Here is a 15696-nt window from a genome sequence, read left to right as displayed (position 1 = left end):
ATTATACCAAATCCAAATCAACCGATTGTGCTAATCCACAACGGTGATATGGAGGGCCAAACCTCCCGGTCGACTCGGGTTTTAAGGTAATGTTGTAAACCTTCATCCATATAAGAAATAAAGGACCATCCTATGGTGTATGTCATACACCTCTCTCTCACACACAAGACCTGTGTTAGGAATAGGCTTAAGGCTAGGTGATTAAGGTGGAAGGGTGCGGTGCCGACATCTTAAAGTTCTATTCTTGCCATAGGCAGTAGACCCATTTCGTTTAATGTTCACTTAAAAGCAATGGTTTAAAAAACGGATCAGTGACCCGGATCGGGCTTCCAAAAAACCGATCCGGATCGACGAATCGGAGATCCGGATCGAAAATCGGGTGAATCGGTCAGAATAAAACTTCAAAAAAATCCGAAAAAATTATTAAAATTCATTATAAATATTGCTTTTTAGGAATTCAATAAGAAATGAAGGTACTCCATTAAGAATTTTCATGTTTTTGAATGAATATGCGAATATTGATATGTTCTTTCCCTGCATGAACCGCCATTCAGCATTTAATTTACATCACACAAAAGGATAAACAATATAATTATCATAGAATAAGTATATCAACATACATGGACTACAATAAATCATAAAATTAGTAACATATGATCTAAAAATAAAATGATAGACGACGTTATTGTTCTTCTTGGTCACGCTGGTGCCATTGATTGAATTCGTTTAACAATTAATTGATTCGATCTAAAAACGAATCATCGATATTAACAGGCGTCTGACTATTCCCAAATCCCTGAGTGTTAGTGTTTTGTTGTGTTCCCAATCTAAAATCCCCGAAGATTGTCCATCCTTTATGCTCACCTACATTGTCGTACTCATCCCTACACTGTTGCTGTTGGGACTCGATATGTGAATAATATGGCTGGGATAGGGTGGCCTCAGAATCATCATCTCTCTCATTTTCCCTTTGAATAATATGGATTAAAAAAAAAAAAAAACAAATTTTCAAAAAAATCGATCATGGATTAAAAAAAAAAATCACAAATTTTCAAAAAATTCTATCATGGATTACAAAAACAAATTCGATCATGGATTAAAAAAAAAAATCACAAATTTTCAAAAAATTCAATCATGGATTACATAAAATTCGATCATGGATTACATAAAATTCGATCATGGATTACAAAAAAAAACAAACATAAAAAAACAAAAAATTTAATCGTGGATTACAAAAAAAGAAAAAAACAATTCGATCATGGATTACAAAAAATTCAATCATGGATTACAAAAAACTCTATCATGGGTTACAAAAAAAGCAAAAAACAAAAAATTCAATCATGGATTACAAAAAAAAAAAACAAACATTTCAATCATGGATTACAAAAAAAAAACAAACATTTCGATCATGTATTACAAAACATTCGATCATGATTACAAAAAATTCTATCATGGGTTACAAAAAATTCTATCATGGATTACAAGAAAAAAAAACAAACATTTCGATCATGGATTACAAAAAATTCGATCATGGATTACAAAAAATTCTATCATGGGTTACAAAAAAACAAAAAATTCGATCATGGATTACAAAAAAACAAAAACAATTCGATCATGGATTACAAAAAAATCGATCAAGTATTACAAAAAAATCTATCATGGATTACAAAAAAAAAAAAAAAAAAAAAAAAAAAAAAAAAAAAAAAAAAAAAAAAAAAATCCGTACGGACTCGCCGATTCACTGTTCCGACTCGCCGATTCCGTACAGTTAATCGGCGAGTCACTGTACAGAATCGTCCGGTTCTCTCTAAAACCGGACGATTTCCGATTTTTCAGTCGATTCGATCCACTTTTGCGATTTCTGAGTCGAACCGGGCGAGTCCGGTTCGACTCGGCGTTTTTTAAAACACTGCTTAAAAGTAATGAATATAATTATTTAAGTGGTCTCTCGTAACTAGGCTTTGGCCTTTGCAATTGGTATCAACTTAAACAGGTGGATCAAGAACTCACCAATTTTTGCGCACATATGTTTTGTGTGTCAGACAGAGAATGTGAGCAAGAATAGAGAGAGGACATCTAAAACAGTCTTTTCTTTTTGGAAATAGTTAGGCCTAGTTTTTCTCCGGACCAGCCATGACAAAGATATAGCCCTACTTGCAATTTTAGGACAACCTCAGAAAAATTCAGGGAAATTTATCAAAATATACACAAAATATTAACTATTTAACATTGATCCAAAACTTTCGATTTAATTTCAAAATACTCATCAAAATATGATGACTATTAGGTGTTGAATTATTGAAAACTTAGGTGTATTTTGATAAAATCTTCAAAAAAGTACTCTTAAGTAGTCTTAGTCAAATTAGAAAAATAAAAATGTACAAAGAGACCATTTACTTGAAGTACAAAAAAATCATAGTTGCGAACGAAAGAACTTTAAGTACAAGGAAATCATAATTGCTAACAACAGAAAAATATATTTTTTTTAGTCTTGTGAGAGTTTCCGTAGCATTTTTGGGATATTCAATTTGAAAAAGATAATCTCGAATTGCAAGGGACCAAGCTTGCACACCTATCATTCTTAAATGGGTGCACGGAAAAATGGCGCTACGGTGAAATTTAGTCTTGCCAAACGGAGCGTTAGTCACAATTTTCTTTCGAAAGAAGACAGAGGTGGGAGAGAAGGAGGGCAGTCCAAAGCATGGCGAACATTTCACTGATATTAATATTAGTTGAAATTTCAAAGTTCGGTTTAAGATGTAAATACAACGCATTTACATAATATGTGCAAGACATGTCAAAAATTCATTTAGAATGAAAAGAAATGAAGATCAAGCACAAATCAAGCCTAAGTCTATTTCACCTTCCCAATAAATTTTCAAGAATTAATTTAATGTCCACCTTATTGAATACTAAGTAGTCACATTAAATTAGATTTTACATTATATTCATCCTCATGAATAGAGCCCCAATTATGATGCAATGTTGCTGAAGATTGCAAGCGCCTTCAATTCGAATTTCAACACATTTTCCTTAGAATATGAAATCTTTCACTGTCTGAGATATTCCCATCTCTCGAGCCTCAATTTCACAAGTAAAACGGATGAAGTTCATCCCTCTCAAAAAAAATTCAATCCCCATAATCCAAAAACTTAAATCCAATGATCAAATCTGAAATATGCTTCGACTCTTTGCTCTGAAACACCGATCCAACCTGTCCCATAACCCATGTTTAATTTCAGATGATTTCATAAGGCTCCTTGAACATCGCCATCTCACTCAACTCCACAAATGAATCCACCAAGTTTTGAAGCCTGGCCACAAATTCTATCAACAGAGAAGCAAAAGTAGCCAAAGACAAGCCACTAGCACTCTCATAAATTCTCTCTTCTTGCAGATTGCTGGTTACATCGAATACATCGAAACACGATGCATGTCTTGAAGGCCAAGATACCTTCTTATGGAGAACTTTGCCCTTGGTTCCCACATGAGACCCATGGTTAACAGCACCTGCAGAATATCTCAGGTCCCAACTCTTGGACAACACCAGTTCTCCTAAGCCAAGCACTGCCTCACTTTTAGACTTCACTCCAATAATATTCTCCATGTATTCAGTGTCCATTCCAATTTCATAGTTTTCTTGGCGTGTCCCTATCTCCCATCTCTCAGAGTTGACGAGGAGATACGATTGCTTGTCGATTTTCTTTTGGAGATCATCAGCTGCTTGGTGCACTTCTAGGAGGATATCCTCATGGCCCAGTTTCTCCATGGACTTAATCTTGTTTCCAAGCTCACGAAGAACTTTAGCACCCTCTGTGCTAACCCTCTTCATCTCTTGGCTGAATGCACGTCTCCTCTCTAATGGTGCCTGTAATCCCATAGTTTAGTAATAATCCAATTGTTAAATATGGAAAGAATAAGGAGGGCAGTAAGTTATGCTTGTTTGCAAGAACAATATAAGTAACACCTGGAAAAAGAGCTCGGGTCGTGATAGTAGCACCCCTACAGCCTAGTCACCACATTGTGGTTTTGTTCCCATTTTCACTGACATCACCCCACTAGCACCTTCAAATTTCACTGACATCGCCCCACTAATACCTTCAAAAAACTAACGCCTAAATTATTTGAAAAAACAGGTAGGGGCATGCCTTCTCCACTGAATTATCCCATATATATATATATATATATTAGGTGACTTGTTCAATTAAATATTTGACATGGATATGACCTAGTTTGCCTGTGATGTATCGAGTATTGGATATGACTTAGTTTTCATGTGATGTATCGTGCAAGTTTTTGTTACAACCACATATAAGTGTGTATATATTTGACATGGATATGAATTATCAGAAATATGAACTTTAAAATTAATATTTTTCAAATAGGGGGTTTATCTAAAGAATAGACATGGAATATTAGGTGCTATGAAGTACTTTTATAGCAATGTTAAAAAAAGTTAAAATGAGGTTTATTAAGTGTGAGACATAAACACCGTGTCCTTAATGTATTAACACATTCAACTAACCATATGAGCCTTTGTTTCATAGTTATAGATCCATTGTATGAGATGAGAAATGGCTAAAAGAGAGTTAATACGATAAAAGAGCAAAGAATGTATACCATGTAATATAGTTCGATAAAATATTTGAAGCCTTAGTTTCCGTTTCGAAACTCTTTCCTTGGAAGAACCATCTCTTCATAAGAAATTAACCATAAAATTTTCTTTTTTGTTTTCCTTTTTATCGTTCATGGAAAGTCGAATGATCATATATACATATATGTGTGTGGAAGCCACTTTACAATTCCTATAGGCGAAATGGTACAGTGATTTTGCCTATAAGCACATCGCCATCCGATTTTTCAGACAACAAGGATTAAAGAGCGTCATGGAAATGTCCATGGCCGTAACACATCACTGACATAGCATGGCCATGGGGGTAAAAAAAACATGCGAAGGCAGGCACGGACTGTGCGCCGTCCAATGAGGCGTTGTTCAATAAACCACCACGGATATAGCATATATGTGGTGGGGCTAAACGCTGTTCAAAATCACGTATATGCATTTTTAAGAGTTTTCATATATATATATATATATAAGCATGGTTTGCATTAGTATTGTAAAACATGATGATTTCCAATCCGGATCACCAATCTAAGTGAAAATTGGCCGAGTCTGAACCACTATGATATGAGTTTGGCTCGATTCCCCCCTAAAACTTCCCTTTTCATATTTTTCTCCCCTTTTTTTATGCTTATCTTTCTTTTTTTTTGGGTAATTCAGTGAGGAAGATATGCCCCTATCCGTTATCTATTGTTTTCTTGGATCCCCTTAAATCCTAACCCTATAAATTCCTATATTAATTTATTTTATCTTATTTTTTTATATTTTTTTTTATTACTAATTCAAACCAATTCAAACTAGATCAAGATCGATGATCCAGTAATTCGACACAAGTTAGTGGGTGATTTGTAAAACACTGATTTGTACTAATATCCAACCCAAACCTATTTGAGTTTCGACGACCGTCAGTATTCAACTTGTGGAATTGGAAATCATCCCATTGAATAGCTCGGTTCTGTCGTATAACCAAGCAATGTACCTCGAAAAATAGGTGACCTGAGTTAGGGAACTGAGCAATTTCCAGCTAATTTAATTTTTAATATTTTTTTTACTATATTTTAAATTTTTTATCTCTGAAAAATAGGCATTTTGGACTACAATTATTTATCCAGGTCCGTTCACTAGAGGAGCAATCTAGATCCAATTTCGGGTTTTAAAACACCTAGTTATATAATGTTTTTGGCCAATTACTCGCTTATCACCTATATAGCAATGTATTTAGGTAAAATATTATTTAAGTGGTACTAACCTCTAAAAAAATAATTAACGTGGTAAAAGATATTTAAATAATATCTTAAATTAGGCTGAAATTGTTCTTGTTCAGGGTTGGAAACCTAAACAAATATAAGCCTTTCAATAATTTGATAAATCTTGAACAAGCAAGGGTATTCCCATTATGTAGTTAGGATACACGCCTCTAACAAAATCATTAAGGCAGTAAAAGAGATTCTAATTGACATTAAAGGCTTCAATTCTTATTTTTTGTTTCACTCAATTGTATATTAAAAAACTACCTTAAACTATGCTGAAATTGCTCTCGTTTAGGGTTGGGAAATCTGAACAAGGATAAAGTTTTTAATAATTTGATAAATCTTGAACAAGCAAAAGTACTCCGATCATTTGGTTGGGACCTTTTAGATGGTCAAATTACTACACCCTTGCTCATTTGTGGTTCTACTTTCCAACTAACTTGGACAATTTTAAGGAGGAAGTACGTAAGTAAAATCAAAACTAAAAGGTAAACTCTATAAAACTATTTAATGTTAATTGATTTGTGTTGAGTCCCTTAATAATTTTATAAGATGTTATGACCTCTTAAATGATTTTGTGCCCAAACAAAATTATTAGAAAAGAGTGGTCCCCTTCATGACTGGCATGCAGATAGAGGCTCATATGCAGCGCCTAGCGGTGCAATGTCTCAGCCTTAGAAAATAGTAACCTTTCACTTATCCGAACCTGATACAAAAAACACATGCCAGTCTTCTCATCATTTATGAGAGAGAGAGAAAAACAGCATGTGCTATACATCAAGAGGGCGACAGTTCTAGAGGTGGCAATGGAGTAGGACCTGAATAGGGACCGGAGGGGTGAACCCGATCTGGTTTTGGGTATGGGTTTAAAAATTGGATCCTGTGAATCAGGTTGGGTCAGGTCCAATCTTGGAAGTCCAGCTCTGGTGGGGTCTAGGTAATGTTTTTCGGGTACCAATATACGAAATGTATTTAAATGGGTGTGGTTTGCATAAGGTTGATGCCCTAAAAAATCAAAATAAGGCCCACCTTCAAATGGTATCGAAAGATATCATTATTGAAAATATTTGTGATAGTCTGAAAATCTTTGTGATCAAGCAAATCTATAAACATTTTAAAATTTAAAAAATTGATGGTCTAGAAAATGCTTCACAAGATGCACTATTTTCAAGAGTTGAAATCTATTTTTTTCATATCCATACATCATGAGGTCAAGATAATCAATTTGAGGATTTTTGGGCATCAAAACAACCTCTTTCTAGTGAATTTTTAAGGTGCGCCTTAATTTGATTGTTTAGGGTGACTCGGATCAGGCATCCCAAAAACCTATCCGAATCGGTGAATCGTCAATCCAGATCGGGAGTCGGCTGAATCGGTCAGATTAAGCCTTAAAAAAAATCACAAAAAATTATTAAAAGTTATTATAATTTTTTTTAAAAAAAATAATTCAATAAGAAATGGGGTTACTGCATTATTAACTTTTATTTTTTTATCAATATGTGAATATTGAGACTTTCGTTCCCTGTATGAAGATTCTCATCAAATATTTTTTGAAATCTAACTAAAGACAATATTATACATTAAAATTAGAAATATTGGTATGTATTTTATTATTTTATAATTATTTTACTATACAAATAAGAATAAATTTGAAATTATCTTATAATATCATTTAATTTAAAAATCTAAAAATTTAACAATAAATTAGGGGCTGGTACTAGACCCTACCCGACCCGTTGCCACCCCTTGACATGGCTCCCCCTCCCATCTCTCTAACTACAAACAAAAACAAAAAAAAAAATAAAAGAAAAGGGTTTGAGATATCATTAAGCGATCTTAGAACCAGTGGCACCAACAGGTTTAATATCCATTGATTTTTCTATTGGTTTTCTCTAGTTTTCACTATTTTTCTATCTATTTTCAATAGCGATAAGACGAAATAAAGTAAATTTAGGAAGGTTGACCTTATGTAACATAGACCTAATACAATACTAGTTAGAGGGTGAGATTTGATTCAAGCATAAGGTTGTAAAAAGGTAAGAACATGGATAGAAATAGTGAAAAAATATATAGTGACGTTTAATCTTACTGAGGGTATGACGATTGATAGAGAAGAATGGAAGAACCTTATTCGTGTACTCAATCCCAAATAATTGAGATAAAACTTGGATGATGATGATCATTATGATTTTCAATAGGAAAAAAAAATCTAAAGAACCAATTTATGGGCAAGAAATTTCTAGACCAATGAGAACCATCACTCCATTTTTAAGATAACTGGGCCAAAGAATCCCTTCCTTGTCCTAAACAAACGAAGGGATCCATCCTCAATCTTCTACTACCTCCTCTCGTATATTTTCTTTCTTCTAAAATAAATTTGGAAAAAAAAAGAAGAAAAAAAGATATTTAAAAGAGCTTGAGTTCCACTTTGCTTAGATAGAGTGAGCAAGGAGGGTAGGAATGCAGTGGGAAGGTAAAAGAGAGTAGGTGAGCCACGAGTTTTGGATCCATCTATTGAATGCTTTGTAATTTTGACCTTTGTCCTGCTTATGTAAGCTTACATATGGAGTATTAACTAGTGGGTTGGATTCAGGACCACATCTCCTTTCCGAACCCAGACTCAGCCCACGCACCTTAGTCATGGTTTGGCCTTTGTGGTAAGGCCATTTCAAAATTTAAGACATACATGACAATAATAGGGAAAGGAGGTGGGGTCGTATAGAACCATATTTTTATTAGAATGAATAAAGGGGTAGCACCCCACACCCAAGTTACTACAATGTGGTTATCATTTTAACAGTCATTAAAAAAAATAACTCTAAAACCATTTGCAAAAATGGGTAGGAGCCTGTCTTCTCCACTTAATTATCAATAATAATAACAATAAAACAGAAATAAGAAACATAACAATAAAGGGTCCCCCTTATGCTACCAATTTTTATCTTGTTCGGATATAAACAGCTCCGTCAACCGTCCCCCGCACCATGTTAAGTTTGATGGTCAGAGGAGCTGTTTATCATCAACCAGGATATAAACAAGTAGTACAATATATTGGTTACATATCCCTCAAGGGAGAACCTGTCTAAAAATGGGAAAATTGTTGGTCTGTCCAAACTACTTAATAGGTGGCCTAGCTACACAAAAAAGACAGAAAAAAAAACTTGAACAAGTGAGTTGTTTAATATTATAGTTTTAACTTCGCCTTGATTCACGTTGGGAACGACTCCAAGAGAGAGACAAAAAAAAAAAGATATGGTTTTGGTGAGTCAGCCGATTCACCAATTACGTTTCGGTCCCTTATCTAACGTCCATCTCTATGATAGATCAAAAAATACTACCTCCACTGTAAGTTAAAATGGATGGTGATGAAATGAATTCAAAAGATAACATTTATATTTTTTGAAAAAGAAAAATTCCAAAATCAGATCATTGTCATGGTCTAGATTATCAAACCATAACAATTTGGATTGAAAAAACATATTTGAGATATATTTTGTTGGGAGACCGCAAGAAAATAGTGTGAGTCGGATGATTCACCAAACACTTTTTTTAAAATAAAAAAGAAAACCAAAAAAAAAATTTCCTCATAACTTTTTGGAGCATTTTGTTAGAACACTTTTATTTATATATATATATATATATAATCAAAAACTTTCCAGAAACAATTTTGGGACAAGTTTGATACTAAGCTACCAACTAGGCTTTAACTTTCCAGGAGCAATTTTGGGACAAGTTTGATACTAAGCTACCAACTAAGCCAAAGCCTAGAAAGATTCCAAGCTTTCAAATAAGGAGAATCCAACCACTACATTGTCAAAAAAGAAAATCCAACTATTAGGTGATCAATCCGACCACCTAACACACTAAAACAATAAATCCCATTGCAAAATCCTATTACTCCATTGGGCCTTAGTTATGAGAAACTAGGGTGTCTTTATGTAAAGTGCAAAGATTTGCTCTTTTTTGGGATGCCACATTTTAGGGATGTGATCTCTAGATCCGAAGGATCAATATCAAAGAATATATATATAGGAAAAAGATGAGGTTAGCCCACTAGTTCATGTGAACATATGAGCTCAACATCCCAGATTGATTATGGGTTGATCTGACGATCACGAATGCCTGATAGTGTTTGAATTTTAGTTTTTTTTTTTGCAAATCAAAATCACTTGAAAATTTAGACATGTGTTCATAAAAAATAGTTAAATCTTTGAAAAATATCAAAAAAATATTTTACATGAAATAAATTGATCAAAATACCCTTGAAATTCTTCAGAAGGTATTTTGATCAATTTTTTTTACGAATATTTTTATTTTTATTTTTATTAGATGCGACTTGATGAGAAGAACATACACTTAAAATTTCAAGTGCTTTAGATTTGTAGAAAAAAAACTAAAATTCAAAAACTACTGGACATCTGTGATCGTCAGATTGACCCAGATTCAATATGAATCGTTGGGCTTATATGTTCATATGAGCTAGTGGGCTAATCCTATATTTATATATATATATATATATATTCGCTCTTTATATGCCAAAAAAAATATTGACATCCCAATATTGAATTGGAACCGTCCAATATCTAGAGCAAAATTTCCAAGCATTTGGGAACTCAAAATCGAGCTTTTTTATCTTAAAAAGAATCATCTAGCATTACTTAGATAGATCCCCAATTTTCGGGTTGAAAAAATTCCCCAAGTAACAATTTTGCCCAAGGTAGTTGTTATGTACTATGCTCCCCCGAGAACATGCTACATGCAGCCGAAAGCCCAAATATAGAGAAGATTACTAATCCTATTACAAAATAAGAGGCTACTGTCCATTTTTTCAAATGGTTTAGGAGTTAATTTTAAAATGTATTATACATGATGGTGTTAATGAGAATGAAAACCACAGTAGTGATATTAATGAGAATAAAAACAATAACATGATGACCAGGTACTAAGGTGATACCACTGGCCGAGAGGACTTTTTCTATTGGGTTTTGCAATCCATGACTTCGGTTGGGAGGCAATCCCAAATAAATCACCTATTTCCCATGCAAACCCTAATATAATTGTCCGTGTAATCTTAGACGCATGCAGCTTTTAGACTTTTTTATTTTTTTTTATTTTTTCTGGTTTTCGTTCGAGCTTAGAAATTCTAACGACGTATTCGTTACTGCCAAAATTAGGGTTTCATCACACCCAACGAGAGAGAGAGGTTAGAGAAGCCATCAGCATTTCATGTTACCTCATTAGAGAGAGAAGGTACCTGAATCTCTGCAACTGAGCAGCCGTGTAACGCCATTAAAGTGAAAGCACAGTGCTTTAAAGCTCCGCTTACTCTAGCATAGCTCTTCCATGGATATTTCATCATCTTGTAAGGGCCATGGGGTGGCTCCCACAGAGCAAATCCAATCTGTTTAAGAAAAGGAATAAAATTTTGAAGTTCCAGAAATCTCTCGGGTACTTTGGTCATGGAAATTGCAGAAAAATTCACTAAAAATGGTGGACCCTTTTTTTCTTTTTTGATGATAGAAAACTCTGGCTCTCTGGCCATAGAAATTGAAGGAAAAAGAGTACATGAAACTGGGGAGTTTACGCATTTACTAGGTCTCTGATTCTCTGAACATGAAAATTTTCGAAAGGATGCATCAAAGATGAAGCTTCTAAAGTTGCAGAGATATCAGAACTTCCAAAATTAGGGAAATCTCTAGTTCTCTGACCTAATCGACACGACATGATTTGGGGCAAGTTTTAAACCTCTAAATAGATTATGGAAATCACTGAAAATTTCTGGTTATCTGATCATGGAAATTAAAGAATCCATTGAACAAAATGTTTACTGGTTTCCAACCGAACCATCGAAATGAAAAATAATGATCAATAAATATTGACAATGAATAAACAATCTATTAAAATCTCTAGTTCTCTGACCATGGAAAAGCATAAAGAATCCATCAGAAATTCAGAACAAAAAAAATACCAGAGTATCCTCTCTGCTCGTCGATTCCACAGCTGATCTGAACCCACTATAAACAGGATCATCAAGATATTTCGAACCGATCCTCTCTCTTTCCAGTCCTTGAAGGTACCCATCAACGCAGCCTGAAAGCCGTTTTTAAGACCTTCAATGCTCAGTATAAAAAAAATGCCATAGAAGAAAACATTGAGGAACCAGTCATATAATTTCAGACCTTCTAAAGAGGTAGCGACTCCATTAAAGCTCTTGACTACGAGCTTGTGAAGGTCCTCTCCAGCCCAAATTGGATAGATGAAGAGGTTAACAATAAAGCAAGCAGAGAGCCCAAATACTATCACTGTATATCTTTGAGCTGCTGTTTCTAAAAATGTCCTCTTTCGATAAGCAGAGACCATTACCGAGATAAACGTGAGCAAGAACAGTCTAAAGCCCAGATCATAGGATTTAAACTTTGGAGATATCTTCATGAAGGTGACTGATGAGCCTGTAGAGAGAGAAAACAGAGCAAAAACCATTGAAATTGAGTAAACATTGAAGAAGAAACAGAGGAGAAATTCTCCCGTTGAAATTCAGCAAATCTTGATTCAAAAATAACAAACGCAGAGGAGATTCCAGTGAAATGACATCTATAAAAGTTCTCAGGAACTTGGGATTTGAGAGCCTGACCTATGAGGAAAATGAAAGCAACTAGTACTTCTTCCCAATCTCCCATGAGTGCTGCAAGCTCCGAAAGGCCGAGAGCCAGAATTCCAGCTAATACAGTTCCTAAGCACAAGGTGAAACCTCTGCTCAATGTTGCTCCTGAAATTTAAGAAATTGAATCCATTAACAGAGAAACACAAGACGATTTCACTCTGAATAGAGAATAATGTGAAGTAGAGAGAGAAAGAGTGAGAGAGAGAGAAGCTCACTGAACGCACCTATGCTGAACTCGAAAACAGCAACGACTGCGAAGATACCCCAAGTCACAAAGCTCGAGAGATCCATTAATGGCACATCAAAGAAACCAATCAAACAAACAGTGGCCAAAGCCAAACCCATCTTAGCTCCAAAAATCACTCTTCTTGGATCTGCCTTTGCAAATTCCCAAGCATAAGAAGCGTTATCACATACCCCATCAATTCTCTCTCTAAAACCGCGACCAACTCGCCTGAAAAACTCACAGTTTTTGGCTTCAAAACTATCCGAATCGGACCAGAGCTCCTCATGTTTTACAGAGAGAAGGCCATGTTTGCTGTTCTCCATGAAAAATCCACCCCAATTCTTCTTCTTCTCTCTCTCTTCTTCTTTTATGTTCAATTGTCCATGGTTTTGGCCTTAGGAATGAATATCTGCTCTGCCATTCAACAGCCACGAGGCTTTTTTTATTGAAGGTCAAATCAATCATTTGAGGGAAATCGGTTTCTTACTATCAAATAGCCATAAAGCATGTTATTGGAGGTCTATCAATCATTTGAGCGAAAATCACTTTCTTACTGTGGAAAGCAAGTATGTGAAACACGTGATTGTCAAAGGAACGAGAGATAAAATATAGACGAATAACTGGTAGACAGATGAATAAATAATAGAGATTTAAATTTTAAAATATTTGACTTTGATAGACACATGAAGAAATAATAAATCTTTAAATTTGAAATATTTCATCACTCTTATTCTTAATGCACTCTTATTCTTAATGTTTTTAAGGAATCTAGATCCCCAAAGTTATGGATCGTTGAATATATATCTAACTACTCTTATTCTTTAAGGAAATAGTTTATTTAAGGTTTCAACCTTATACTGTACAGGTAAGGTGCACCAAAAAAGCCTCGTAGTGAAGGTTGTCATGCCGGAAAAAAATTGGATTTTTAGTCTTAAAAATAGCTCATCTTTTAACACATTATTTCGGACTGTCCATTTTCAAGTGTTTATTAGATCTACTTGATTATCACCGTTTTTGGAACTTTAAATTTCATAATTGGGGAAACAATAGATTTCCATATCAACTTAAGGCTTTGCAGTACTGAAACTGCATTTTCGACATAGTTTTGAGGTACACCTTAGTTCAATAGTATAAGGTTGATACCTTATACAAACCTCACCTATTATTTAATGGGTGTGGTTTGTATAAGGCTGAGGTCCCAAAAAATTATATTAAGGCATATCTCTAAAGGGTGCAGTTGGCATATGGATGCCTTCGTAGTTGTAGAGGTAAGGTGCACCTTCAAATTTTATCGTGGTATATAATTTTGATGTAAAATGTTTTTAGGATTATCTCAAAATCTATTTTTATGTCTAATTATAAAATTTAAATTTTAAAAATGGTTAAAATAAAGTAGATCTAGAAACATATGAAAATCTTGAAAATGGACGGTGTAGATAATATGTTGTAAAATGCACTATTTATGAGACTTAAAATCTTTTTATTTTTTATGGTCATACATCTCAATGTCGAGATGATCAATCAAAGGATTTTTTAGTATTAAAACTACATTTTTCGATGGATTTTTGAGGTGCATCCGTAGTTCTGTATTATAAGGTTGCATCCTTATATAAACTTTTTCCATCTCTATGAAGAAAGTTTTCTTAGTGGAGAAAAAAATGTTGTGACTGCCTGAAAATTTAAAAAAAGTATAGATTGAGCTGATCTATAGCACTTGAAAATATTGAAAATTGATGGCTCAAGTAATCTATTACAATATACATAATTTTTCAGATTTAAAATCTTTTTTTTTTCATGGATATACATCTCAAAGTCGAGATGATTGATTTTGAGGGTTTTTCGACATCAAAATAATATCTTCTAGTCAATTTTAGACATGAACCTTAATCTGATTGTTTAGGGCCTCATCCTTGTATAAACTTTTTCCTTTTAATAATTTGGATTGAGTAGAATCTCAACCCCAAGTGTGGTGGATCTCTTGAAGTGAGATCGTGCTTTTAAATATGGAAAATAGTACAGTTTTCTTGCCACACGATCTAAATTTTACATCTTGCCTTGGTCAAAAACTAACATTAGGTAGGAAAATTTAATGGCTCAGCTCAAACCCTCCAATACGCCTTGGATATCGAAGATTTTCGAGATGGGTGTATACTATGAGATTATTTATTTTTGGTATAAAGAGGTCACAATTATTTTTAGCTATTAGATGTGAAATCTAATAGATGAAAGTATGTTCCAACATTTGAGAAATTTTATATTGAAATTTGTACTCAAACAATGGCACATCTCTAACCATCCGATTTCAAATCTAATGGTCAATAATGTTGTGACCTCCTTGTTCATTGTATATATTTTTTCGTTTTCATTATATATGTATATATACATGTGTGTGTGAAGAAATTTATATAACATGTCAACTTTATATTGTGGAAATAAGACACACATAAAAAAACATTGAAGAACCTTTTAATTGATCAACTAAATCTTGAAATATATTACCATGAAAAAATTGAAGTCCTAAAAATAATGCATCTTGTAACATACTATCAGAAACATCTATTTTTAAAATTTTCAAATTTTTGTATATTTGCTTGATTTGCACCATTTTTTAAGCTCTAAATTTTACATTAGGGTAGAAGTAGATTTTCAAGGTATGTAAAGTTTTCTCAAGGAATGTGAAGAAGCGCCTCATTTTGATTGTTTAAGGTGTACACAACACCCACACATATGCGAAATTAATCATAAGGTTCATGAAATATGATCTAAAAGAAAATTAAAGTTATTAATTACATGTTTGGTTCGCGTGAAAATATTTTCCAAAGGACATTTTCACATAAAAAAAATCTCTCATGTGGTTAAATATGAAAATATTTTTATATCAATTAGTTGCCAATTGGTTTACAAAGATGCACTAAGAACAATTTGTATAAAAATATTC

General features: G+C 33.8%; 1 protein-coding gene across 1 annotated transcript; it reads right to left on the bottom strand.

The window, feature by feature from the left end:
* Window positions 1–2831: 2831 nt before the first annotated feature.
* On the bottom strand, window positions 2832–13259 carry LOC18429069 (aluminum-activated malate transporter 9). Its single transcript, XM_006838362.4, has 6 exons — window positions 12757–13259; window positions 12503–12637; window positions 12051–12320; window positions 11840–11961; window positions 11126–11272; window positions 2832–3868 (listed from the first exon to the last, which is right to left on the bottom strand). Exons 1-6 carry the CDS (start codon window positions 13079–13081, stop codon window positions 3239–3241), a joined length of 1629 nt encoding a protein of 542 aa, XP_006838425.1. The 5' UTR covers window positions 13082–13259; the 3' UTR covers window positions 2832–3238.
* Window positions 13260–15696: the final 2437 nt, after the last annotated feature.

The sequence above is a fragment of the Amborella trichopoda genome, chromosome 4 (genome assembly GCF_054954075.1).
Source record: "Amborella trichopoda isolate Santa Cruz 75 chromosome 4, AtrichopodaSantaCruz75HAP2 v2.0, whole genome shotgun sequence".
NCBI lineage: Eukaryota > Viridiplantae > Streptophyta > Magnoliopsida > Amborellales > Amborellaceae > Amborella > Amborella trichopoda.
This window is presented reverse-complemented; position numbering and strand designations above follow the sequence as displayed.

Bases quoted from the DNA above. Each gene is read 5' to 3' on its own strand.
- LOC18429069 (XM_006838362.4), bottom strand. From the start codon at position 13,081: ATGGAGAACAGCAAACATGGCCTTCTCTCTGTAAAACATGAGGAGCTC. The intron at 12,638-12,756 runs GTGCGTTCAGTG...CTTAAATTTCAG, and splicing joins TGTTTTCGAGTTCAGCATAG to GAGCAACATTGAGCAGAGGT. The intron at 3,869-11,125 runs GTACCTTCTCTC...ATGGGATTACAG, and splicing joins GCTCAGTTGCAGAGATTCAG to GCACCATTAGAGAGGAGACG.